Genomic DNA, 27,753 nt, shown 5'->3' on the forward strand with positions numbered 1-27,753 from the left:
GGGGGAAGAAGGCAAAAAAAAAAAAAAAAAGCTATCGGGTGATAGAGAGCAACTGGTCCTCCAAGATAGATGGGCCGTTTTCTCCACGGACCTTTATGCATGCCATGAGTTTTGGGCCTGCAGTACCTCCATCAGCCACCAGGGGCAGAACGTACCAAACGATGCATTTTTCCTATTTTCCTCACTAAAACCCCGTCCGGTCACTGAGCCGTACAGCTGCCATGACTTTAATTTTTAATCCCAATCTTATTATTTTTTTAAATAAATAACTCAAGGCGATGAACGTACATATTGTTTCATCCTATTTTGCCCACAATACAGGCGTTTGCCTTAGATTCCCCATCGAACGTGCAGTTACACCCATCAGCCACCAGGGGCGGCATGTGCCATAACACAACACAAGCTTCCATTTCGGGGTAAACTCGGTCCGTATTGCCGTATTTCCTCCTTTGGAGGTTGAAATGTGTGACGTGAACCATCAAGAGACAGCGTATTCGGTATTTTCAACATATTGCTCTATTTTCCCCTTCGGGGTCTGGACTATCCCAATGAGCCAATGGGGCAGTGCAGCATGGGTATTGTATTGCAGGCTCCATAGCTCAATGTAATGGATTTTTTGTACAGTATTGTACACAACACACTTTGGTGACTCTGTGGTACTGAAAGAAAATTGAAGAAAACAAAGCAAGGAATGCATCATTTATTAGATTTGCATGTTACCCATCTTGCTTGGAGGCAATCCATAAAGGACATACAATGCCTTGGTTGTGACTTTGTTATTGCAAATACTTCAGGAAATCCCCCAGGAGGCTGTATGTCCATCATGGTCCATTATATTGTACGATATTCCCCACTAACCCTCTAATAAGTCATATAGAGGCCAATATATACTAGACGTTGCTTTATATGTCCTACCGAACCTGCACTACTCATCATCCATTCATATTACCCTATTGCAACCAAGCCATTACAGAATTGCTTAGTTGTGGTTTAATCTTGCACGGACCCAACCATGTGGTTTATAGAACAGAATAGAATTCTTTATTGGCCTGGTGACTTGACACATAAGGAATTTGTCTTTGATGCATAAGCTCTCCGTGTACATAAAAGCTGTAAGTGATAAATTATACAAGTAGCCCTCAACTTATGATCACAATTACAACCAGAAAAACAAGTCCCCAGTTGTTGGTTGAGGCACTCATGGAACCGAAAGTGGTTTTTAGCTCTGTCAGGGCAGTCATTAAGTGAACACTGTGATTTGCTGGAAAGTGGCAATATCAGTCACGCGATTGCAGAGTGCAGCAGTCATAAAGATTACCAGTTACCAAGCACCCAATGTGCAATCTGGTGATCATGGGGATGAGTGTGTGTGTGAGACCATTTACAATGGCTGAAGGTTGTGTGTCGGCTTTACAAGGAGGTAAAGCACCCATTCTCTGGCCGTCATAAATGCAAGTGGCCATAAGTGGAGCACTCTACAGAGCAAACTCATTGAACCACAGAGCATGGTTAAGCATGCCAGTTTGACCTGAACTTTCTGGCTCCAGGTTTCAAGGCTAAAACAACTTTTGTGATTATAATTCACCCACCCTGTTAAGATATTGAAACACTTCAAAATGATGCTTCATAAAGACTCAGGCATTTGTATACAAAGTTAGTTTTTATATATAAAAAAAAATCACTAGCCAACATGAACTTTCATTAACATTAATCTTTTCTTTTTTTAAAAAAAACCTCATTGACCAGGTCCAATATTCCTCAAATTCATGCAGTCTTCAAAAACACAAGCCTTTTAAAAATCTTGGTAGACAGTTTATAGAGGCATAATTCATTGAAAAAAAAAATACATTTTTTTTCTCCAGGCTCTGATTGTACAATATGACAACAAATAACAAAAACCATTATTTCAATGTCTCCTGGTCATATAAAGATGGAAAGGTGGTTGTTTTTCAGTGATCATTCAATCCAAAAAGAAACTGGTTAGTTTCTTCAAGGTCATTCAAACCCATTTAAAATGCCATATTACATATCTGACAATCCGTGGGCTCTTCCATAGAATGGACCTTCCATATAATGGATTTTTTTTATTTTTCAAAATTTCTACCCTATTAAATTGATCAACGCGGGCATCATTTCCATCAACGGGCTCACAATCGCAAAGATTGTGCTCTTTGCGATTGTGATGACATGCGAACACATAAGTTTACCTGCCATTTGTGCCCTGAACAGTGTATACTTTAGGACCTCACGGCAACGTGACAGAACACAATGTTGCTAGTTTCTGGGCAAGATTTGTCTAATTTGTACATGTTTTAATTTTGTTTTTTAATATATTTTAAATTTCCTGTTGTATAGTATACCTTGTTTTAATTGTGATGCTTCTGACACGAATAAGCAAACATACAAACGTCACACAGCCTTCTTCCCCCTTGCTCCACATAACACTGTTGTCATCACAGTTGTGTGGCCATGGACTTGCATTTTTAGGAGGAAAGAAACATGTAAAATCAGAGAAAGTTAAGGAGCAAGCAAAGAAAGAAAGAAAGAACACAATGACAAAGGAAAATTTGGGAAAGGTTAAAAAAGAGGATAACAAAAGGGGACAGGATGCATTTGCTAAATAACTTTATGACACTAGTCCACAAATTGCGTCGATCATTTTGAATAGAAAGACAGGAAACATCATCATGTATAGAAAAAATATTGGTAAACAGTGGCCGTATGTTCTCCAACAAATGGCAGAATCCAGTTACAGGGCAGTGTTTCTCAACGTCAGCCATTTTAAAACAGGTGGACTTCAACTCCCACAACTCCCCAGCCAGCCTGCTGGAGCATTCTGGGAGTTGAAGTCCACCCGTTTTAAAATGTCTGAGGTTGAGAAATGTTGCTCCAGACCATCCTTCCTAATCTCTGTGCCCTCAAGAGAGTAGCTCACCAACTTGGAAAAAGGGGGTCACATTAGAAAAAGCAATTTGAGATAACGAAGAGTTTAAATGAGGTAGTATCCCCACTTTCCCAAAATAAGACCAGACAGTTCCAAGCTGCTAAGAAAACACTGCTCCACACCCTCTCAAGATCCATCAATGAGATGTTTACATTTCAAAGGATGGCCAAGGATTTGTGTGTATGTGTGTGTGTCTAATCTGACCTCCTTCATTTCATGGAGAAGTTGCAAGAGAAAAAGAAATAAATTCACAGAGGATTGCTTCTGAATTGCTAGATCGGAGTGAAGCACTCAGCTGTACGATGTGGAAGGTGAACCAAGATTGACTTGGTTAACCTTCTCTGTCCCACAAGCAAACCCAACATCTCCTGGGAAAGACTATGATTTGGTCTTGGAGGATAGGCCGGTCTTCCATGTAAAATAGGACCTCTGCGTTGCATGTCTTAGCACCGCCACCTTTGATTTGGCTACCGTGTTGGGATGTAGAGATGGTGGCAACCTCAAGAAAAGCTGACCGTTGTGTTAAGGGAGTCAGGAACTACCATGGGAAGCCTAGAGAGTGATGACCCACAACATCCAAGATACTTGGTACAACAACCTCTCATTTTAGCTCTTTGCTTTGAAGGATTCTGACGTTCTGAGAAACAGCCTAGTCTAAGGTTCAAGCTTCAACAACCTCCGGCTTTCAAAGGCTTAAGAAACCTAAGTGGTTCTTCTCTTCTTCACTGTATGGCATTACATTCTTCCGCTTGGCTTGTCTCCTGCTTGACCGGCCGTTGGCGGAATGTAAACAAGATTCTGAGCGCGAAGGCAGCTGTACGATTTTATCCTTCAACAGCCTCAGGGGTTGCCCCAAGCTGGATTTGAGAAATGTGCCGTCGGTAGGAGGGCTGGTGCCGTTGACAGAGGCATAGCCTGAGCTGGCTTCCCCAGGAGATGCTTGGGTGATGGTGAACCCACTCTCTTCGTTGGGATGGTCATAATCCTTGAAGATGTACCGACATCCTCCTTGGGGAAGGCTCTCATCGTCGCTGGATTCTTGGCAACAGCAAGGCTTCTTCAGGTCCTGAGGCGGTAGAGTTCCATCCAGAATTCCAGGAGGAGCTGTAACTATACCACAGGGAAACAGAAGAAAACTCTTAAAATAAGATGGTCAGTGTTCTGACCCAGCCTTCATGAGCCCCACTCTACAGCCTACTCGTGAGGAGAAATCCCTTTTTATTTAGAAAGGCAGGAATACACGGCATTCACGGACAAAGCTCCAGGTGCACACATCCTTAGGTGATTTGCAAGCCATAGCAGTCTCTGAGTTTTCCGCAGGGAGCATCAATGAATACTTCATGTCAACTCGTAAAGCATTCCTATGCCTGTTTTCGAGTTGCCATAAGCAGGGGTGGGGAAAAAAAAACACCTGAAGGAGCAGTATGGCAATTAAAACCAGAAGTACATTCCATGCTTATCTTACAAAAATTGTAGCCTAGGCTACCGGATCTTCTGCCCTCGAAAACCCTTCACTGGAGAATGCGATTGATGACACCCACCCTGTGTGCTTCGTTGGAGAATCTGATTTTTTTGACACACCCAGAGGGGAGGGGGGAACAGGGTCACAAGTGACTGTAAATTACATGTGTCAGAGTTGGCTTCATATGGGTCAATGCTGACATGTTGCTCCTAATAAATCTTTTGGATTCTTTTGAAGCTTGGCTCGACACTTCAATCCCAACACCAAGAGTCCTGACCAACCCGAGTAGGAAATCCAGACAAGGAATCCGCCGGAGGGAATTCTTCCGGAACATAAATGGTTGTCTCCGACAACTGCGCCTCCCACATCCCTCCTCCTTATATCCCAGCCAGGGAGGGACTTAAGTCTCCTTCTTTTCCTGGTAGCTGGCCCTCAGTCCTACATTGCTCTCCTTTCTGCACTTCTCTACACATTCACGCATCTGGGACAGGCCCCACCTATTCGTCCCCCTCACTCAGCTCAGGCCCAGGAAACAGCTGCCTCTCCGCCTAAACATGAGTAGGTGGGCCCTGCTCTGCATCTGGCTCTGAGACCTCCTGCTCCTCAGAGCCTTCCGCAGGCCCCAATGGCAACCCAGAGACCCCCTCCATCTCCTCTGACTCAACTATCAGTGAACCACAACCATCAGTATCGGACCTAGAAGGCCAGGTCTACACATGAAGGTCCAATTACACTGATTTATTGCTCTACATGCCTATTGCAAAGGAATCTTCTCAATGAACGATTAGCATCTGACTGGAGTTAAGATAAGGGCCAATGGCACTCAAGGAGATTTGGACTTAGTTCACTTGTGGCTACGTAAAGATTCTAGGCTGAACCCCCTTTTGACTCCACCCCCAGGTTCTGCTACTTTTCCTGTTCCAGTCAAACACATGCTGAGGAATTCAAAATTAGGCCAGGACAATTTGCTTTTGTGATCTAAAACTAGCCAAGTGGATTTCCCTGAAATGAACCAACAACAAAATTCAGCAAAGGTTTACTTCCCTATTTTGTTAGATAGTCCTTGACTTACAAGCATTCGTTTAGCGACCGTTCAAAGTTACAACAGCACTGGTCTGCATTGATTGTTAAGTGCACGGACTAGTTCCCACTTTGGTGTTATAATTACGAATGATGGCTAAACGAAGGATTATTAAGTCGAGAACTATTGGCAATAGGCAGCCCGTTTGTAAGTACGAGTTCTGACATAAGTAGAAATTTGAATTGAAGATGGAATCGTTCTTAATCCAGAGACGGCTGTATCCAAGCTGCATAATGAAATTAAAATCCAGACACAGAAGAGCAAGACCAACAGACATCCTGAAACATTATAGAGAAACAGGGACCTTACCATCTCCCTCCTTCTCGCCTTCACTTTCTTGATCTCCTTCATATCCCGAACAAGCATCCAAGCTCCAATCCAGAAAATTATCCAGAAGACTTTCTTCCTGAGTGGACAATTCAGCCGTGGGAGTGGTGACAAAGCTACCCCGATCCTCCTGGATGCTGTCTTCCCTTCTCCTGTGAAGGGAACACCACCATGAATGACTCTTTGTCAGAAGACCTGAGCCAAGGATGAGACTCTACACCTCCAGATATAGGACAAGGGTGGTTGAGGCCTGGTGCTTGTAGGCACACATGAGAACAGTCAAGATGGCCATTGCAATCAGATCATGCAAAGGCACGTATAAAGGAGGTGAGGCTTGCATAGCATGATTGTAGCTCCATCGTGATTTATTTTTATGTCCACCCCATCCTGTGACCTGGAATATAACCTGTTGTTTTTTTTTAACAATCTAGGGGCTATAGCAAGGTCTTCAAACTTGACAGCTTTAAGACTTGTGGACTTCAACTCCCGGAATTCCTCCTCCAGTCATGTTAGCACAGGAATTCTGGGAGTTGAAGTCCACAAGTCTTAAACTTGCCAAGTTTGAAGACCCTTGATAGATAGATAGATAGATAGATAGATAGATAGATAGATAGAGTAGAGTAGAGTAGAGTAGAGTAGAGTAGAGTAGAGAGGGAGGGAGGGAGAGAGAGAGAGGGAATAAAATACTATAAAAATACAATTTATCTGCAATTATCTTAATCAGCCTGAGCTGCAAAGAACTGCCTGTGCTTTTCCCCATCATAAAAGCAGCAGCGCAATTACTGAGAAGGGAGATTGGGATGAACGAACAGCTGCCTGTTCACATACAAAGAGTTTTTATGCTTTTTCTTGCAATAGAATCGAAGATGATTTCATTCGCATTGTGCAGAGGAAAACAGCCAAGTCAGCCAGATCTGAAACGGAAATCCAGGTGTCGGAAAGACCTGGAAGGAATCTCTGCACTACGCCACTGTAAGCTTTGGGAAACATGCTAAGGGAAAGGGAAACCATGAGGTCACCTAGACATTTCCCCCAACCGTATCTCTCTCCCCATTGGCCACACGGACTAGGTTTTCCCTTGAGAAGGCGAGTAATCCTGAATGACAGCAAAAAATGCTTGTAAAAACAAATTTGGAAGCAGAACTTAGAATCCCGTTATTACACAGAGATGGAAATCAAAAGTTCGACTGGTTTTGGGGCCTGCAAAGTCAAGAAGTCTTGCAAATGCTACCCCTTCTTCCTTCTACGAAAAGCTTGGAGATGTCAATGAATGTTCCGCCCATTGACTTCTGCCGTCTTCAAAGCCATTCCGCATTTTTTTGAAGCAATAGAACCCGTGTCCCTTAGGTGCTTTTTCAAGAGGCACCTTTGGAGCGACCATGACCTGGATGACTGAGAATCTCTATAGACAACAGAAGCTGTGTGTCAACTCAAAAATATTTCTCTGGTCTTTTAGAGTTGACAGCAGAAAGGGAGTGGGAGAAGTAGTGCATTCCTTAAATGCTTCATAGATAAGTTCTAGGCAACCAAAGCTTCTGGCGCACAAAAGTATTACTGGAGAGCATGATTGATGACTCTTGGCTATGGAAGTGTCCCATTGGAGAATATACATCCAGGTGGGGGGAAGACCACGGTCAAGGGTGAAATGAATGATATGTCTCAGAGTTGGTTGCACCCAGGAAACACCGACATGTTCATTCCTAATAAATTATTATTATTTTTTAACTCTGAGGGATGTGGCTAGAGACTCATGATTTGAATGGGGGTGAATTATCAGAGCCCTGACGCTGTGGTTTTCCTACAGTCCAATCTTTCTCCTCCTTGGAGGCCTCCTAAGGACCACCAGCTTGGCCCAAAGCAACCACTCCCATTTGGAGTTGGGAGATCATGATCCTCCTTGTCCCTGCAGGGTCCCTCTCCCTGCCAATTCAACCGGAACCCAAGTATCGAACTTGCCTTTTGGAACGTTTTCCGGATGGAGAAGTGAGGAAGGTCTCCACCGAGTTCACGTACGAAGATCCAGGCTCCGGGTCTTCCTGTTTCACTCCAAGCAGGGAGCAGAGCTGGCTGTAGCTCATCACCTAGAGTAACAGGTCAACGGAGGTGGGATACTGCATTCATCCTGGCATCCAAGCTGCTCACTGCCAAATATTTGGCCGTTTCTTCTACCAACCAACCCCCAAAAAAACCCCACTTGATTCTTCAACTGCTCCGTTAGTCAGATGCGAAGAACCAGGATCACCCTTAGTTGCAATTCGGATTTATTGCTCAAGCCAAGAGTCTAGTTCCATGATGGTGAACCTGTGCCCTGCCGGACTAATTACCTCATTTTGCCTTGACTGGACTTATATTTACAGTTTTTGTTGACCACATTTTGGATTTGATTCTGTGCAGCCAAAGGCTGTTCCTGGGAGTTTTTCTCCAGCCCAGAAGGTAACCAGGACATGGGGAGCAAAGTTGGGAGTTTATAAAGGGACTCCTACTGATTATCTGACTGTGTTGCCTTTGTGCCACGCCCCTTCGGGTCATCACATATATTATTAAGATGACAATCTTTAAAGAAATGTTTAAAACAGTGGAAAAAAACAAATCCCTACCCGATTCTTTATTTAGCTTACCTCTTCTTTTCCAATTTCTTCGTAGCGCTTATCCTCAAACCGTTGCTTCACAGCAATCAGGGAAACCTGCCTATAATCTTTGGGAGCATCTTCATGGAAGCTAGGAAGAAAAAGAAAAAAAAACAGGGAATCATCTCCATGAATCTCCAAAACAGTCACGAGTATCAGAATACCTTAATTTTCTCTGGCCTGGAATCTCTAGCTAAGTTTGACTACAGCTTCCCAAGTAATGGCGCGATCATTTTCTGCCCAATACGGTCCCCTTTGTGGTTCTGACAACAGGAGGAACCCACATCAAGATCAGCTATTATATTTGGGTATATTTGATTATTCGTGTGTTAACTGGAGCTAGAATTGTGTTTGCTCAAAATTGGAAAAGCGAAGAGATGCCTGCTGAGGAAAATGTGATTAGAAACACATTAGAATGTGCAGAAATGAAGATTTAACACTTGCAATTAAAGAGGAGCAAACTGAATGTTGTAAGACATGGGAACTATTTTATCGATGGCTAGAGACTAAAAAATATGAAAGCCAGAAATAGCTAATAGATTAGTGGAATATAGAAAATAGGTGTCAGCTCATAAAATATTTCTGTGGTCTTTTTAGAGTTGTCAACAGAAAGGGAGAGGGGGGAAAGGGGTTTGAAAGAGCAGCGCGGCAGCTTGGAAATTGAAAGTACATTCCATAAATAGTTTTTCACAAACAGTAACTAGGTGACCAAACTTTCTGCCATGCAAAATTCTAACTGGAGAGCATGATTGATGACTCCGGGCTATGGAGATGTCCCATTGGAGAATATGAATTAGGATACACCCAGGGGGTGGGGGAAAAACCAGGCTCAAGGGTGACAATGAATGATGTGTCTCAGAGTCGGCTACACCCAGGCAGTGCTGGCATGTTTACTCCCAATAAATCTTCTTTAAGCCTTTGGAAATCTGGCTAGAGACTCATGATTTAAATTGGGGTAACTATCGGAGCCCTGACAATAGGTTTATAGTAGGAAACATGTTAAGAAGAGGAGTGTTATAGTAATAGAGATATTATGTACATTAATAAGATAAGAATAGAGCATTAATACCAAAGAAACGAACACGGATGTAAAATTTATTTGTTATTGCACAAGATATTTGTACCCAGACGAAACGCCATTAAATGGAAGATGAATTGTATGTACTTTAAATAATTTTTTTTAAAAAAATTTACAAACAAACAAACCATTAGCTATTGAGGGGAGTCCTTGATGGTCTCTGAGCTTGCTTGTTTTTTTGCAGACGTTTCATGACCCAAACTAGGTAACATGATCAGTGCTAGAAGGGAGTGGGGTCTGCTCATTTTATATATTAGTGGCTTCCTCTGTGTCTCCCACCAACCCTGACAGATCAAGCCACTACTATAGCATATAAACCCAACTCCCTTCTAGCACTGGTGGCGTTACTTAGTTGGGTCATGAAACGTCTGCATAAATACAACCAAGCCCACAGAGAACCAAGGACCCACAGTCCTCTTCCTTTCCGCAAATCCACCTCCCTTCTAGCATTGATGATGTTACCTAGCTGGGTCATGAAACGTCTGCGAGAAAATCACCAAGTTCAGAGAGCATCCTCAACCCTGAGCTACAAACGTCCTCCTCTATTGGGATCAGCTCTTGCTTGATTTAGAGGGCATGTCTGGTTATTTATCTCAATGGGCAGAAAAACCCGCCCGTTACTCGCTGAAGTTCCAGTTTTGTGAAATCTCCTCTCTGCCCAAAGGTTTACCACTTCTTTTCTTAACTTCCATTTTATTTTAGCCCAAAGGTTACACTTCCTTTTCTTACGCGAAAACCCCCCACAACCACCCCACCCCACACACACACACTTCCATTACTTACTCTTATTGTATAACTACAATATTGGAAGTATCTAGGCTAGATACTTCCAATCTTACGCGGGAGAAAACCCGAATAACCAAAGATCCACATACAAATACCCGCGAGAACCTCAGAAAACAAATATATATATATATATATATATGAATGAAATTAAAGGAAGAAAAGGAATGGGAAAAAGTTTTGATTTAAAAGAAAAGGTGCTTTTTTGTTTGCGTTTTTTTTTTAAAAAAATATTTAGTATTTTGAGGAAAGGGTATGTGTGAAAAAAGAAAGGCTTAAAGAAAAGGAAAAAAAGTTTTTCCACCCCTTCAGTCAGGCCAAAGAATTTGAAAGAATACAATAAATTTTGTAAATAAAAATGGTCACAGTGCACAAAGACTGTGAAGGGCAGATAGAAACCCATACTATTTCCATAGCGAGGAAGATAAAGCAGGAAGGGTTAAATGGATTACTTTATTTAAAGAGGAAAATACGTTCTCATTTTTGGATATCGCTTCTAGAATTTGTGCTTGTGCAAAAACAAAAACAAAAAAACTAAAACTCTGATTTTGGTTTTGTTGATTAGAAAGATTTGGTGTTATAGAAATGGCTGGTTATGTATTAAATGTGTAAAAGCAAAAAAGTTGTGGTTGGAGTGTGTATCTTATACTGTGCTAGGAAGGGTTGGAAGTCAGTGCCCCCATTTTCTTTCCTTTTCTCTTCCTCCTTGTATTTCGAAGGCTTACCATTTCTTGTGGAGACTCAGCACACAGGGAACTAATTCTTCCAGAGAAAATCCTGTATTTTCCGTCAACTGGCTAGTCCAAGGATGAGCTGGAGAGAAGACAAATGAAAAAAAAAGAAACCATATCAATATTGTTAATTTTTTTAAAAAAATCTTCTGCACATCTTAAGCTTAACTTTTATCTCAACTCGGGAAGATAAGCAGCCCTCGACCTGTGACCACAATTGAGCTCCACATTTCTGCCGCTAAGCGAGGCAGCCCTAAAGTGAACTGTGCTCCATTTTACGACCTGAAGCTAAGTGGCTTGCGGGGTTGTTAAAACGAATCTGGCTTCCCCCATTGAAAGTCGGGAGATCTCCAAAGGTGATGTCATAACCCCGGGACAATGCAACCGTCATAAACACGAGTCAGTTGCCAGCTTTGTTCAAATTGGAACTCACCTTGTCTGTGCAACACTTTTGCTAACAACAAGGCTGCTGCAGACAGACGGGCTGGGGAGTAGCAGCAAAGCCCGGTGTTTAGCAGGGAAAGTTCACAGATGAAGCTATACAGGGATGCTGTCCTTCTCTCCAGCGAGACAACATTCAGTAGCACTTCCTTATAGTCAACAATAGTAGGAATCTGTGGGGTTTTTTTTTTTAACATATAAAAGAAAAAGAAAACAGGAAGTCAAACATGTTCCTAACCTGGGCAAGGTAAGTCTCCAGATGACGTCTTCTGAGGCTTAGCTGTTATATTTATTTTAAATGTTTAAATATATTTGGTTCTTTTTAAGACTTCCAGTCCCTACCAGCTTCTTAAATTTCTAGCCCACTGTTGTGCGATATGTTTCAAAGTCAAAACGCATGAACACCAGTTTGTGGCTGCTTCTGGGTTATTTGTCCCAAAAGGAGCTTTTTTTTTTTCAGAGGCAACTGGACTTTCTGATTTTTTTCTTGGAAGACACTCATCGGATGAGAAGTGAAACGTCGGGAAAAAAACCAGAAAGTCCAGTTGCCTCTTGAAAAAAGCTCCTTTGGGAAAACCATGGCCTGGATGACTGAGAATCTCCATAGTTTCTTATAAATCAAACTACAGGAAGGAAGGAAAGAAGGAAGAAGAATAGAGAAAGGAAGGGAGGGAGGAAGGAAGTAGGGGAGGGATAGAAGGAAGGAGATGAATGAATGAAGGAAGGAAGGGAGGGAGGGAGGGAGGGATAGAAGAAGGACATGGATAGAAGGAGATGAATAGAGGAAGGAAGGAAGGGATAGAAGCAGATTAATAGAGGAAGGGAGGGAGGAAGGAGGGGAGGGAGGGATAGGACACAGATAGAAGGAAGGAGATGAATAGAGGGAGGGAGGGAGGGAGGGAGGAAAGAAGGGAGGGAGGGATAGAAGGACATGGATAGCAGGAAGGAATGAATAGAGGATGGAAGGGAGGAGGAAAACATAAGGTTTAAATTTTGAATCTAGCTGAGAAAGTCACAGCAGAATCAAGCAGCATTGGGAAAATTCAAAGGAATGGGATTTGTTCAATATTTTTTCATGTAGCAATAAAGTGATCACATTCATTGTCCAAAATATGCTCCAAGCACATCACTTCTAACATTGCTATCAGGAACAATTGAACAGGTAGCCCTCGACTTAGAATCCCAATGCTTAAGGCCAAGCCCATCCTCTCCATACAAGTTTACCTTTATCCTGCCTTCCAGGGCAGAGATGACCTCCCCCATCATCCTCACGAGGTCTTCGTACTTGTACGTGTTGTCTGTTAACCAAACCGCTTCGCGAATCGTCAGAATCTCTTTGCTCACGAAGCTGCAACGCAAGAGAGATTTGCATGAAAAGGCCAAACCATGGGAGAAACAGCGGAGGCCCCGTTTCTTACTAATATCCCCCTTCCAGAAGCAGCTAAATCACCAAGGCTTCGTGTGATTTTTTTAAAGGGCAGAAGCTGAGAGGAATTAAAAAAAAAAAAACAAATCTCAGCAGAACTAACTCCAGGGTATGTGCTCAAGCAGCATTTGACAGGGCCTCGAAGTGTGCCTGAATTTGCAGCAAAACACAGCAATTATCTTTTGGATACCTCCTGCCAGCCTCGCAGGCTAAATCAGTTATGAATCACAAGCAGATGAGTTTATTCTACTTTATTGCAAAACTAACATGGATAAAGGAAAAGGTTCCCCTCGCACATCCGTGCTAGTCGTTTCCGGCTTTAGGGGGCGGTGCTCATCTCCGTTACATCTCCGTGGTCAGGTGGCCGGCATGGTTAAACGCCGAAGGTGCACAGAACGCTGTTACCTTCCCACCAAAGTGGTCCCTAATTTTCTATTTGCTTTTTTAATGTGCTTTCGAACTTCTAGTAGGCTGGCAGAAGCTGGGACAAGTAACGGGAGCTCACTCCGTTACGCCGTGCTAGGGATTCGAACCGCCGAACTGCAGACCTTTCTGATCGACAAGCTCAGCATCTAGGCCACTGAGTCCCTTACATGGATAGGACCTTGCAAGTCTTAAAGTACAATCCTCCCATCTCCTTTGGAGCCCAAGAAACTAGGGAGGGTGTCTTCTGAGTTCTTACCTCACCCATCATACAATTGTGGGTTAGGTTGTCTCTTATCTAACTATTCTCTTGGCAGCATCTTTCTCCAGTCCCCCAAGGTCTTTCACATATACCATCTTGTCCCAAAGGTGCTTGTTCCAAAAGGCAACTGGATTTTCTTGGTTTTTTCTTTGAAAATGTTTTGCTTCTCATCCAAGGAGCTTCTTCAAAACAGTTCTGAAGAAGCTTCTTAGATGAGAAGTGAAAACACGGAAAGGCCTCCAGAAATTGTGAGCGCTCCATCACTGGCTGTTTTTAAGAAGAGTCCAGACAGTCACTTATCTAAAATGATATAGGACAGGTTCTCCTGCTTGAGCAAAGGGCTGGACTATAAGACCTCCAATGTCCCTTCCCGCTTATTCTATTCTAAATTCTCCAGTCGCTTTTTGGAAAAAGCACCTTTGGGATAACCTTGAGACCACTACCTACATCTCCTCTCCATCTCTCCATCTGTATTACATAATGAATGTAAATCACATGATGAAATGTATTTATAACGACTATGATCATCACTTATATCTTTTACATACAGAGAGCTTATGCACCAAGACAAATTCCTTGTGTGTCTAATCACACTTGGCCAATAAAGAATTCTATTCTATTCTATTCTATTCCGTATTCTACTCTACTCTACAGTCTATTCTACTCCGTATTCTATTCTATTCCATTCCACTCCGTATTCTACTCTATTCTGTATCCTATTCTATTCCATATTTTACTCTACTGTACTCTGTATTCTATTCTATTCTACTCCATATTCTATTCTACTCTCTGCTCTGTTCTGCTTTGTTCTGTTCCCGAGTCCTCGTGTTTTCCACCAATGCAGCAAAATACAGGGCCTCTAGCACCATAGCATTCAGAAACCGTTGCAATCCCCCTTAAACAAGAATTGGTAAAACCAGACCAAGCCACCCCTAGCACCTCCAAGAGCTGCAGGGCTTACCGGGTACAAATAACCATGCATGCAATTCCTAAAAGCTGCAGCCGAGCCCGGGGCACGGGTCTCAGTTTCAAGTACCGATCCACGCAGCCAATGGTCATGTGAAGGCAGAGGCTGGAGAAATCTTTCATGGTGGCAACTTCTACCAGCCAATCAACCAAAATGTATCTAAAAGAATAAAACAAAATAAAACAAAAGCAATTAGAAATTCATCTTTGCTGTCAAGATGAGTAACAATTATCCCACAGTGCCTCTTTCATCAGTCCTTCTCCTTTTTACAATATATATATATATTTTAAGATTTCTTCCAAAGTAAATAAACAGAATTTTAAAAACAAAGAGGAATGACTGAAGAAACTAAAATTAGCTACTTGTCACCTTCTTTTTAATAGATGCTAAGAAATTCATCGTTGTCAGTAGCTAAACAAATGGTTGTAACCGAGGTCTACCTGTATGGCACTTGTACGTAATGATTTTTTAAAAAATCCACATTAACTTTATTGTGTCATAAAACTCTAAACCATTTCCCCAAAAAAAAAATCAGTTTTAGCAAATCCAAATTGATACTTGAAGCATTTTCACCATTTAGCGATGGAGTGCAAGACTATTTCTTGCAAGTTTTTAGCACGATGAGTGGCCACATGGTGTTTGAGGATGCTTTAAGGAATACAAATTGAAACCACCACCCCAAGCCACATTCAGCCTAATGTTTTTTTAAAAAACTGACAGAAGCCGGGTGAGGCTGCTAAATTTGGTGACATCTCAAACCTTTCAAAACCGACTTTTGAGCTCCAGACTGTTTCAGGAGCAATTAATAAATGGTGTTTTCCTGCCCCCCGCGATGAGAGATTAAAATTCCAAGTTAAAAAACAATTCCGTTTTGTAAAGTGGTTTTATTCCTGCTGGCCCAGCTAATTAAGCTGCCCAGGGTCACTCAGTGGCGAGATGGATGGCATATAAATTGAATAAATAAATGACAAAAACAGCAGAATGGACATCTTTACCTCATTGTCTCATTCATGCCCTTCTGGACAGTGAAAATGCTCTGCTTGCTCAGAGGAACCGAGGCCTGGAAAAACTGGGAGACCGCCTCGACGGACATCTTGCTTTCCAGCCCCAGTTGGTTTCTGTTCCCGCAAGCTTTGGCAAGAGTGATCTGCACAAGGTAGAAAAGCAACTCAAGGTAAGACAACGGCGCTCAGCTTGAAGGGAATCAACCCTGGAGGACAGAACCTGAACCTCAAATACTTCAGCCACCTAATGAGAAGAGAGGACTTCTTGGCAAAGACCCTGACGTTGGGAAAGATGGAAGGAGGAAGGGAGAAGGGGGTGGCAGAGGATGAGATGGTGAGATGATGTCCTTGACGCAAGGAACGTGAATTTGGGCAAACTCCGCTGAGACAGTGGAAGCCCTGGCATGCTACGGTCCATGCAAGTTGTGAAGAGTAGGCACAACTTAACAACCAAACAACAATGCAAAGCTCAGCTGTGATGGGCAACAAAGGAAAGACTCACTGTTCAGTTAAGACTTTTTTTCCCTGGGGATGCCAAGATTTCAAGAAATATTCAAATTAGTTGCTCTTCAAAAGAGCCACAGTGGCATAGTGGTTAGAACGCTGTATTTCAGGTTGACTCTACAGTTCGACCCTGACCAGCTCAAGGTTGACTCAGCCTTCCCTCCTTCCAAGGTGGGTAAAACGAGGAGCCAGATTGTTGGTGGGGGCAAGAGGCTGACTCTGTAAAACGCTTAGAGAAGGGTGGAAAGCACTGTGAAGCGGTATATAAGTCTATTGCTATTCGGTGACTGAACCCTCAACACCGGGGGGAGATTTAGAGATGACATCACTGTCTGGCACCTAGTTGCAGCTGTTGGGGGCCAAATTCCAAGCAGTGCAACTGTGTTTTGGCTCTTCTCTCAGTTGCGGACTCACCAGTGAGCAATATACTTCCTTTCTTGGGAAATCCAACCCGGCCGTGCAGCAGGGACCAAGCCAAGCCAACGGCTTGTGATTCCTGTTCATTGACTAGGTCCATCAACCTTTGTGGATCAAAAAGCTCTTAGCCATAAGGGTAGGAAAAGATTTCTGGTCTGGGAACGGCACTGAGTATACATGCAGAGCGTTGCCGTTTAGAAGAAACCCAGGAAGGTGCAGAAGCATGCAAAACCCATCCATCCAAATTGCAACGGTATGTGAGAATGGCTTCGATCAAGGGTTTTCAAACTTGGGCAAGTTTAAGACTTGCGGACTTCAACTCCCAGAATTCCTGAGCTAACATGACTGGAGGAGGAATTCTGGGAGTTGAAGTCCACAAGTCTTAAAAGCTGTCAAGTTGGAAGACCCCTGGCCTTGGTAGAAAAGAGCTGCGGCCTAGGGATTGATAGAGGGGAGCCTCGGTGACTTAACACTCAGAGAAAGAAATTTAAGGAGCATCCACCCTAATGGATCAGGCTGTTAAAAGGGGATGGTGGGAGATTGGTACCTTCAGATGTGCAAGATTAATGTCAGCCTTGCCAGCTAAACCAGACAGGAAACACAACCAGATAAGCTAATTCTACTTAACTGTAAAGCTACATGAACAGAATCTTGCAAGTCTGAAAGTACAAAATGCCCACCGTCACTTTTAACAGCTTAGACTTCCCAAGTTTTTTTTCCCTCCACCCATGGGGGTGACTGAAGGCTCCTGCCTCTGTTATCTGATTGTTGCCTAGGCAACTTCTCTTTCCCTCATCCCTCAAAGTCACGTTTAACCATTCGAGCAATTAGGGCAGGTCCTTCCTAAGTTTCTTCCTCTACCCTAAAGCCATTTGGGGGGGCTTCTGCCTCTTTTCTCCGATTGTTTCATGGACAGCATCTCTCCTCTTCATCCCCCGAAAGCCATGCTCACATACCTTTACAAAGTGGGAAACTTTAGATCCAGGAGCTAAGACCATACCTGAGCTTCCCAAGACCCTTTGGCTGCGTAGTCCCTAAGTTGTCTGAGGCTCTGAAGGTATCGACCAGGATCTGACATCTGTAAGAAAGGAAGGAAGTCATCACACCTTCTCTCTATCCTCACAGGGGGCCGAGGAACTCTTCCCGGAAGCCCCTTCGCGTTGCAGCCTCTTACAACCAGAAATTGTGAACTCACCGCGGTTTTTTTATTATTTTCCCACAAGAGGTAAGAGCTGTGCAAGCAGCCTTGCTTTGAAGAGTTATCAAACATCTCCAGGGCTTCTTTCCTCTTCTCTTCATCCTAATAAAAGAAAGGGGGAAACAAATGCAATTCTCTTTTAACAGTCCTGGATGCAAAAGTGTCAGCAGTCCTGGATTTTATTTTGTTGTAAATTTCAAGGTACATATAGCTGCCAAGTTCATACAGGCAAAAGTAAAGGTTCCCTTCACACATGTGTGCTAATAGTTTCCGGCTCTAGGGGGCGGTGCTCATTTCTGTTACAAAGCCAAAGAAGAGCCAGCGTTGTCCGAAGACGTCTCCGTGGTCATGTGGCCGGCAGGACTAAACGCCGAAGGTGCACGGAACGCTGTGACCTTCCCACCAAAGGGCTCCCTATTTTTCTACTTGCATTTTTAACATGCTTCTGACAAGTAACGGGAGCTCACTCCGTTACGCGGCGCTAGAGATTCGAACCGCCGAACTGACGACCTTTCTGATCGACAAGCTCAGCGTCTTAGCCATTGAGCACCATGTGACCATTAAACCCCAAAAATAAAAACACCACAGCAACTCAGCCTCGTAAAACAGTCACAATCTGTCTGGCGGATCTGATTGTAGAAGGCTGACACATTCTGGTCCCCTTTGATTAAACAATGTCATCTATAGGGATCTTGGGAACAGGAATATAGGATATTATGATGAAGCTGAAAACATAACCTCTTTTATCTTCCCCAGCCCACCCAGCAGAGCGTAGAGTGGAAGGGATTACAAGAGAGTAAGCAGGTACACAAAGGGGAATGTTTTGCATAGTGTGCTCACAGCTGCTGGTGCTAGCACATTCCTTTGGATGTGTATTCCTCACTGTGTGCTTGTTTACTTCCTTGCAATCCCTTCCTCTCCAATGAATGTAAATAGATATTAACTCTCCTGTTAATTATCCCAATGCTGGAGTATGCATCTGAAAGGTCAGGGGAGTAAGAAAAACAAAAGCTGTCACATTCATGTGATTTTTCAACTTGGCAACTGCTTCGCACAACGGCCAACTTTGCTGCCCAATGATGGTTGCTTCCAAGAGGCAACTTGTTTCGTTAGTATCGTTCAGAGCATCAGAATTCAAAAGATACGTCCAACACATGCTGACGGAGTGGACAATAAAACGGTCCTTACCTCAAAAAGACTCAAAACTTTTGCCAAACAGTACAAAATCGATCCTCGAGTCTACAGAAAGATCAAAGTGGGTGAAGGACACATTTAGTATAAAAAGAAACTAGAAATCAACATTTTCAGAATTGTCTTATGCTTTTTTTCTTTTCAACTTGCAAAGATAGTTTCTTTTTCATTACTATGGCAAATTAATCTGAGAACAGTCACGTAAACGAACCGGTCCATTATAGTTCAATATATATGTTGCCACTGTTCAGGGGCCTGAAAAATTTAAAAATCCTGATTATTGCAGAGAGACTGGTTGAGTCAAATGGGGACTTAGGCTGGAATCCCTAGGTGGGCACAAGAGTGAAACCTGACTCCCCTCGAATGCCGCTGAACCTTATCTAGTCTTACCTGGTCAGTCTGAGAAGATTCCCGTTTATAGACTTAAGCAATAAACCAGCTAAATTGAACTCTTCATGGTTGTTTGCGCCCGACACTGATTTAGATTATGGTTTTATCAGCTTTAGAAAATATACTCGTAGCTCCTTTGGCATAGCAAAAATCTATCGGTCCATCATCATCCTCTTTTAACGACCCCATAATCCCTTGTGAAGTGAAATCTGGACAACTGAATGGAGCTGTGTATTTACTGGCCAGGTGCCCTTCCTGTCACCAATGCGGAGTTTTGTCATTCATTCTCAGTGTGCCCAGAGAGAGAAATATCTGCCTCTACCTAGGATCGAATTCACAGCCTCCTGATTGTGAGGCGAGAACTCCATGTCTAGGCCACCACACCACTCAAAAAAAATCTATCAGTCTATCTCCTGAAATAAGTAAGGACTAGAAAATTAAAGCAAGTCAAAGGTTTTTTTCAGGATTTGCACTGTGTGGCTGGTACATTCATGTTAACTTCCCTGAATGCAAAAATGACTAGGCCCATTCTGGGCAACCATGATGAGTGCGGTGGCCTAGAGATGGAGCTCTCGCCTCAAAATCAGGAGGCTGCGAGTTCAATCCTAGGTAGAGGCAGATATTTTCTCTCTCTGGGCACGCTGAGTATGTCTGCTGAATATAACTCCGCACTGGCGACAGGAAGGGCATCCAGCCAGTAAACACTCAGCTCCATTCAGTCGCCCAGACCCCACCCCGCAAGGGATTATGGGGTCATTAAAAGACGATGAATCTGGGCAACCGCAGGCTCTGCAAAGCAAAGATCGAAAGACACGGGACCAAGGGTGCTTTACGTTTCGCTGCTGACACTCTCTTCGGAGGCTCTCGTAGACCACGGCTTTGCAACAGCTCCCGCCCAGAGACCAGGGGGGCCGTATGAACAGCCAGACAAAAGGCACGGTGGAGACGTTCAAGCACTCGGCCAGGCTGAAAAAGTGGGATGCCTTGAGCCCATTCACTTCCGCACGGCCTTCATCGGAAACGGATGCTTAAAGAGAGAGAGAGAGAGAGAGAAGAGATGATGAACCTTGGAGGCAGGATGAAATTTCAACTACCGGCTAAGTTCCATGCTCGTGGCTCTGCTGTAGCGTAAGGGGCAAGAGACCCCGTAAAGCAGGGCCCATCTGTTCCCAGGGTTTTCTGCCCACCCCAGGAGGTCTGGCAAGGCAGGCGTTCTCCAGGTTTCCCTGGTGAAACAGAAAGAAAGAAGGAAGGAAGGAAGGAAGGAAGGAAGGAAGGAAGGAAGGAAGGAAGGAAGGAAGGAAAGATTTGGTGAGAACCAGGAAGGAAAGGAGGAAAAAGAAAGATTTGGTGAGAACCAGGAAGGAAGGAAGGAAGGAAGGAAGGAAGGAAGGAAGGAAGGAAGGAAAGATTTGATGAGAACTATGATGGATGGAAGGAAGGAAGGAAAGAAGGAAGGAAAAAGAAAGATTTGGTGAGAACTACGATGGATGGAAGGAAGGAAGGAAAGGATTGGATGAGAACCAGGAAGGGAAGGGAGGAAAAAAGATTTGGTGAGAACCAGGAAGGAAGGAAGGAAAGGAAGGAAGGAAGGAAGGAAGGAAGGAAGGAAGGAAGGAAGGAAGGAAGGAAGGAAGGAAGGAAGGAAGGAAGGAAGGAAGGAAGGAAGGAAGGAAGGAAGGAAGGAAGGAAGGAAGGAAGGAAGGAAGGAAGGAAGGAAGGAAGGAAAGAAGGAAGGAAGGAAAGAAGGAAGGAAGGAAGGAAGGAAGAAGGAAGGAAGGAAGGAAGGAAGGAAGGAAGGAAGGAAGGAAGGAAGGAAGGAAGGAAGGAAGGAAGGAAGGAAGGAGAAAAAAAAGATTTGGTGAGAACCATGATGGATGGATGGATGGATGGAAGGAAGGGAAGAAAGGAAGGATTTGATGAGAACTGGGAAGGGAAGGAAAGGGAAGGGAGGAAAAAAGATTTGCTGAGAACCAGGATGGATGGAAGGAAAGAAAAGGGAGGGAGGGAAGAAGGAAAGGAGAAAAGGAAAGACAGGAAGGAGAAAGAAGCAGAAAGGAGGGAAAGCAAGGAAGAGGAAGGAAAGGAGAGGGAGGGAAGGATGGTGATTGAACAGGGGGCTTCTTTTTCAGACGTGTACATCTACGTGTTGACTTATTTGACACAACCACGGTCCCTGTGTCAAGCAACACTGGGCCTGGCTGAACCTGGCAGGGCCAGAACAACTGTCTCCAAAGTGAGGTGCGCACACACACTTACGCCCTTCATTGTAGAGGTAGGCTATTCCAAGTTTAACAGCAGCTTCAAAGTTACCCTTTTCCGCAGCCCTGAATAAACACAGAGGGGGCGGGAAACCGAAAAGCAGACTCATTATTTGCAGGAATTCAGAGCTCAGCAAAATACAGGGAAGTTGTAAAACAAATCCGGGTTTTATTCTCCCCTTAACTGTCTTAGCATTTGGCAGGCCACCCAACATCCCCTCTCGAAGAAACCATCGTTAGAATAGAATAGAATAACAGAGTTGGAAGGGACCTTAGAGGTCTTCTAGTCCAACCCCTGGCTTAGGCAGGAAACCCTAAAACATTTCAGATAAATGGTTGTCCAATCTCTTCTTTAAAACGTCCAGTGTTGGAGCATTCACAACTTCTAGAGGCAAGTTGTTCCACTGATTAATTTTTCTAGCTGTCAGGAAATTTCTCCTTAGTTCTAAGTTGCTTCTCTCCTTGATTAGTTTCCACCCATTTCTTCTTCTCTTGCCTTCAGGTGCTTTGGAGAATAGCTTGACTCCCTCTTCTCTGGGGCAGCCCCTGAGATATTAGGACACTGCTATCATGTCACCCCAGTCCTTCTTTTCATTAGACTAGACATACCCAGTTCCTGCAACTGTTCTTCCTATGGTTTAGTCTCCAGTCCCCTAATCATCTTTGTTGCTTTTCTCTGCACTCTTTCTAGAGTCTCAACTTCTTTTTTTACATCGTGGCAACCAAAACTGAATGCAGAATTCCAAGTGTGGCCTTACCAAGGCATTATAAAGTGATATTAACACTTCACGTGATCTGGATTCCATCCCTGTTTATGCAGGTACCCTGAGAGAACCTCTCAGTTACCCTGGGAGATGGTGAAAATTGGAAAGATTGAAGACTTTTTTGCACTAAAACTCACTGTTCTGCCCACTGTGATAACCTCTACAATCGGTCACTTAATAACTCTTCTTGCATAGCGCAACATAGCTGATGATTTCCCAAGTTCTAAGAAGTTACCTTTCAAGTTAACATTTCTATTGAGTTGTAAAGGAATATAAAATACAAAATGCAAAGTAAATAAGGGAAACAGCGGGGAGGGAAAGGAGAAGTGAGGAAAGATAAGAAAACAAAAAAACGAAAAAGAAGCATTGACTAATATAGAATACAAGATGAGGAAATTGAATGAGTTTGGGACTTGGGCAAGTTTCAGAATAAATAAACAGAAAACAGCAATGCTGACCAAGAATATGTCTTCTCAGGATAGTGATATATTGAATAAAAAGTCGGGTTTTAGGGTTGGTTGAGAAAAAGTATTTAAAAAGTTACCTTTCAAAAATATTCAAGTTTCTCGGAGACGGCCACTGTTCCTGAAAGCTTGCACAGGCCCAAATGCAGGTGTGGTTATCTATAAGATACTTAAGATGAGAATGCACCTGGAAGAGAGCGAAGAAGCAGACCATAATAGCCAAGGAATCCTCAGTTAAGGGCAATTAACATTCAGCCAGGTGGAATACCCTGGAAAACAATTCTGCGAGACTGGAAGGACAAGTTCTTCTGTTTGCATCAATGGATTGTTGGCGCAAGCAACCATTTTGGCCTCAATGGCGGGTCCTAATGTAGGACTAACTATTCCGCAAGAACACCTTATGTGGAAAGTGCAAAATAAAAATAAACAAGCTTTGGACTTACAGCTCGGAGGGAAAGGATGTCTTCTATTGGAAGACCTTTGAGAACGTGGAAGAGAATATCTTCTGGAAGGGACAGCAGGGTCAGGATACGGGGTCTCTTCTTCACCCTTCTCTTGGAAGGGACCGAGAAGCACCGGGAACATCGGCAGTGGGTAACTGCAAAAAAGCCAGTTGTCAACTCATAAAGTATTTCCATGGTCTTTTTAGAGTTGCCAACAGAAAGGGAGGGGGGGAGCAGTGCAGCAGCTTGCAAACCGAAAGTGCATTCCATCAATGTTTTCAGAGATAGTAACTAGGTGACTGAAGTTTCTGCCGTGCAAAATTCTAACTGGAGAGCATGATTGATGGCTCTTGGCTATGGATGTGTCCCATTGGAGAATATGAATTAGGATACACCCAGGGGGTGGGGGAAAACCAGGGTCAAGGGTGACAATGAATGATGTGTCTCAGAGTTGGGCTACACCCAGGCAGTGCCGGACAATTTAACTCCTAATAAGTCCTTTTTAAGTTTTGGAAGTTTGGCTCGAGAGTCATGATTTAAATGGGGGTAACTGCTGGAAATCCTGACATCAGTGCCATAAAATGAGAGGAACTATGAAAGAATCAGGGCCATCTAAGGTGCAGTTGAGAAGATTTATTGCTCAAGGGCGAAAACAAGAAACTAGTCCACTGAAGTTTAATATTAAATTGGTGCCAGATGAGGGTCAACGGAATTTGGGAGTCGGAACGTTTGTGGCTACATAATGACTCTTGGCTAATGACTTGCTTAACTCCGTCCACAGCTCTGCCTGCTCTTCTCCGATAGGAACCGATGTGGAAGCAGTAGAACTCCCAAGCCAAATGACATCGCCAGGTCTTGAGTTTCTTCTAGAAACTACACCAATTCCCACAACAGACCTACTCTCATAAAAATCCTGTGCTTGTTTATTTTAAAGAAAGCTCTACAAAATTCAGTGTGACTTTTCTTTTGAGCAAAGATGCAAACGTTTGACCCATTTCTTTGACTGATGGAAACATTAACATATGTCAGGATTTATAAACTGGGAATCCTATCCTTTCAAATTCTTTCCCGGCTCATGCAGGATCACCTAGATCTCTTAGGCTAGAAGCTATCTAGCAAACCTGACCCACCCTTTGTAAAATGATCTGTCTCGGAATTTTAGCAAGACTCCAGGAAGCTGCAGGAGACATGGCGATGTCATAAGACTCCTTAAACCATTGTTGAAAAGCTACTTTTTGCTAATTATGGGATCTCCCCAGATTGTGCAATAGCAAATTGTTGCTAAAGAGGATCGCCACATTTCAGCTCATTTTAAAATGGGCAAAGTTGGCAATTTTATTCATTTGTATTCCTGCCTTTGCTATTTTTTTTTTTACAATAACTCAAAAGTCAGCAAACATACATAACGTCCCTTCCTCTTCCTATTTCCCCCAGAACAACTCTGTAATGTGAGCTGGGCTGAGAAGACACTGACTGGCCCACAGCCAGCCAGCCAGTTTTCATGCTTAAGGCAGGACTTGAACTCAAGATCTCCCGCTTTCCAGCCTGGTGCCTTTTGGATCCATTTTAATAAGAATTACATACAGGTAGAGCTTGACTTACAATAGCAATAGCACTTAGACTTATATACCGCTTCACGGTGCTTTATATCCCTCTCCAAGCGGTTTAGAGCTAGCATCTTGCCCTCAATAATTTGGGTCTTCGTTTTACCGACCACGAAAGGAAAGTTTGAGTCAACCTTGAGCCTGTTGAGATTCGAACTGCTGACAGTCGGCAGAATTAGCCTGCAATACTGCATTCTAACTACTGCGCCACCATGGCTCAGTACTTCCTTTAGTTACCAGAGTTAAAACAGTACTGAAAAAAGTTAGTTATGACCATTGCAAGCATATCTCCACGGTCATGTGATCAAAATCCAGATGCTTGGCAAGTGACTCGTATTTATGACCACTACAGTGTCTCCTGCGGTCACGGGATCACTTTTTGTGACCTCCTGACAAGCAAAGTCAACAGGGAAGCCGGATTCACTTAACAACTGCGTAACTAACTGCAGCGATTCATTTAAGAACGGTGGCAAGACAAGTCGTAAAATGGGGGCAAAAATCACTTAACTGTCTCACCAGCAGAAACGTTGGGCTCCATTGTGATTGCAAGTCAAGGACCACCTATATTTAGTAATTAGTATTTACTATTATTTAGTAGTAGCTAACTAATTTTAAATAACTTTAAAATTAATATTTTAAAGCAAGAAAAGGATTTTTAATTAAGGCCTGTACATTGACTTTTTCCTCAAGACGTGATGCCATTGCACACTTTAATAGATTATAGTGTAAACAGAAGTTTTATACTCACAGGGAAACAAAAAAAAATCATGTGACTCTATATTCTCTTTATTGGGGTAGAATTAAACTTTATTGGGGTAGAATTTAATTGTGGAATTAAACCCACAATATATCTGAGGTGTGCGTCTATTCAGATTGCATTAGAGTAACTCATCTTGGGGGGGTGGGGGGGAATGCTTGGATTCAAACATGTTTAGGAAAGTCAAAACAAGGAAATCTATTTATTCTTTCCTCCCAAAATCCATTTCTCTTTACAAAAAGAGAGAAAAAAAGCAAAATTCTACTGGGTGAAACCTCATGGCACAGCTTTGAAGCCAGCAGTTAAGACTCTTTTAAAAGCTGGAAGTTGTTTTAAAATAGACACAATTGTATTTCTTTCTTTGAAAACTTCTAATCAAAGTGAGTTCTGGTTTTACCATACATGAAAAAAAAAAAAAGATAACTATGTTCCTTTCAAAGACTTTGAATCGTTTTTCCCCATATCAAATTTTGCTCTGAATCCATGAAAAACCTGGACTTATGAGCTACCTGTCTTTTTGGTACAAGGGGGGAGGAAAATATATATATATATACCCCAAAGGCAATTCCTATTGTAAAAAAGAAAAATCTTGTATTATGGTCTTATGGAGCCCATGCAGAAGCTTTAAGCCAATCCCCTACCGCTGACAAGCCAGCTCTGATCTTCTTATAGGCTCGGCTCACTTTTTAAATCGACCCGCCCAAAACTACGGACGTCCTCCCCGTTGAGGTTTTAAAAAATTATATATATAATATATATATTCCTATATATATATAAAATTAAAAAAGCAAGGTGGCTAAACTATTATCAAAAGAAAAAAGTGGGTTTAAAAACAAGCTAGCCCAAGTTGGAAAAGTTCTAACAAGCCACGAGAAGCTCAACTTTAAACCAAGTTTTTTTGCAAAGACATCCGGTGGCGCCTCTGCCTCGGGACGGCGGGTTTGTCCAGTTGACGGGCTGCTGGAGAATCCAAAGGGTCTCCATCGACATTGGGGGGATAAAAAGGAGGACCCTTTCCTAGCAGAATCCCATTTCTCCCAGCCCGGTTTTGCCTTGCGACCTAGCTTTGGGGCTCCGTTCCCACGTTACCCTCCCGTGCCCGGATTAGGCTTTCCGACGATTGCACGGGGGTATATAACAAACAAACAAAAAAAAAGGAAGAGGGAAGACGGTGCACCCATTTGAGGGAGGAGGGGATAAAGTGATGGATTAACAGATGAGTTGGAAGGGACCTTGGAGGTCATCTAGTCCAACCCCCTGCCTTGCATCCCCCGCGTACCCAGGCGGGGCTCCCCTCTCCAAAAAAAAAGCAGGGTGGAATGGGGCTAAACCACCGGTCCCCCGGGGATGAACGGTCGTGGGAATGAGTCACTCCCGTGTAGAACATCCCAGCAGCGTGAGCAAAGCTTGAACCCCTTCCCCTTCAATGAAGAACCCCCCAAAATAAAGGTTTAATATGGGGTACATCCCCTCCCCAAGCTTAACGAGCAACTCCCGGTCGTGGGGATGAGTCACTCCCGTTTAGGACCTTCCAGCAATGGGAGCAAAGCTTGAAACCCCCCCTTAAATGAAGACACCCCCTCCCAAAGTAAAGGTTTAGTAAAGGGTACATCCTCTCCCCAAGCTCTACGGGCAACTCCCAGGCTTTTGCAAACAGGGAACCCGCGGAGACCGCTCACCGCCCGCTTTCATCCTTGCCAGCCGGCCGGTGAACTCTCGCCTCCCCGAGCAGCGCTCGCAGAACGGCCGACGCGGCGCCAAGAAGCTAGTTCGCAGTGAGCGCCGAGCCTGCCGGGGGGCGGAGCCCAGCGAAGGCTCCTCCCCCTTTACTAAAGCTGCCTACCGCTCTAAAACCTTTAGCCCCGCCCTTCGGAGGCTCGCGAACTAGCCAATCGCTTGAGAGTGGGCGGGCCGAGTTAGAACCACGTCCCCTTTTTTTTTTTTTTTTTTTTAAGAGCCGGTCACCTCGCGCTCTCTCTTTTTTAAACCTAGCAAGAGCCGCGGATTGGACGGAGGGCGGGGCGAAGGGCGGGACGAGCGGGGAAAAAAAAAAAGCTCCCTCGCCCTGGGGAAAAGGAGAAGGATTCGAATCCCGCGCGCGCGCGCGGGGAGCGGCGGCGTTAAAGCGCAGGCGCGGAAGCCGCCCGGGGAAGTTTAGCGGTGTAGTCTCGTGGGTCCCATGGAAAGAAACGCAGGATGGGTTT

The 27,753-nt window shown here is 43.7% G+C and overlaps 1 protein-coding gene across 1 annotated transcript; it reads right to left on the bottom strand.

Moving 5' to 3' along the window:
* Positions 1 to 1,644: 1,644 nt before the first annotated feature.
* CCNF (cyclin F) lies at positions 1,645 to 27,362 on the bottom strand. The gene is made up of 17 exons (XM_026680711.2): positions 27,229 to 27,362; positions 23,189 to 23,343; positions 22,826 to 22,932; positions 21,516 to 21,583; positions 20,090 to 20,283; positions 18,864 to 18,914; positions 17,673 to 17,777; positions 17,478 to 17,555; positions 15,548 to 15,699; positions 14,547 to 14,711; positions 12,699 to 12,822; positions 11,467 to 11,647; positions 11,028 to 11,115; positions 8,433 to 8,532; positions 7,771 to 7,895; positions 5,797 to 5,966; positions 1,645 to 4,054 (listed from the first exon to the last, which is right to left on the bottom strand). The coding sequence occupies exons 1-17, from the start codon at positions 27,239 to 27,241 to the stop codon at positions 3,630 to 3,632; spliced, it is 2,301 nt and encodes a 766-aa protein (XP_026536496.2). The 5' UTR covers positions 27,242 to 27,362; the 3' UTR covers positions 1,645 to 3,629.
* Between the last annotated feature and the right edge of the window lie 391 nt (positions 27,363 to 27,753).

Source organism: Notechis scutatus, chromosome 12, assembly GCF_049901735.1.
Source record: "Notechis scutatus isolate UNSWTSFEM ecotype Mainland chromosome 12, rNotScu1.2, whole genome shotgun sequence".
Classification (NCBI taxonomy): domain Eukaryota; kingdom Metazoa; phylum Chordata; class Lepidosauria; order Squamata; family Elapidae; genus Notechis; species Notechis scutatus.

Coding starts and splice junctions, on each gene's coding strand:
- CCNF (XM_026680711.2), bottom strand. Junction 18,915..20,089: donor GAGAGTGTCAGCAGCGAAAC/GTAAAGCACCCT, acceptor ATCTTTCTGTAG/ACTCGAGGATCGATTTTGTA. Junction 17,556..17,672: donor AAAATAATAAAAAAACCGCG/GTGAGTTCACAA, acceptor CCTTTCTTACAG/ATGTCAGATCCTGGTCGATA.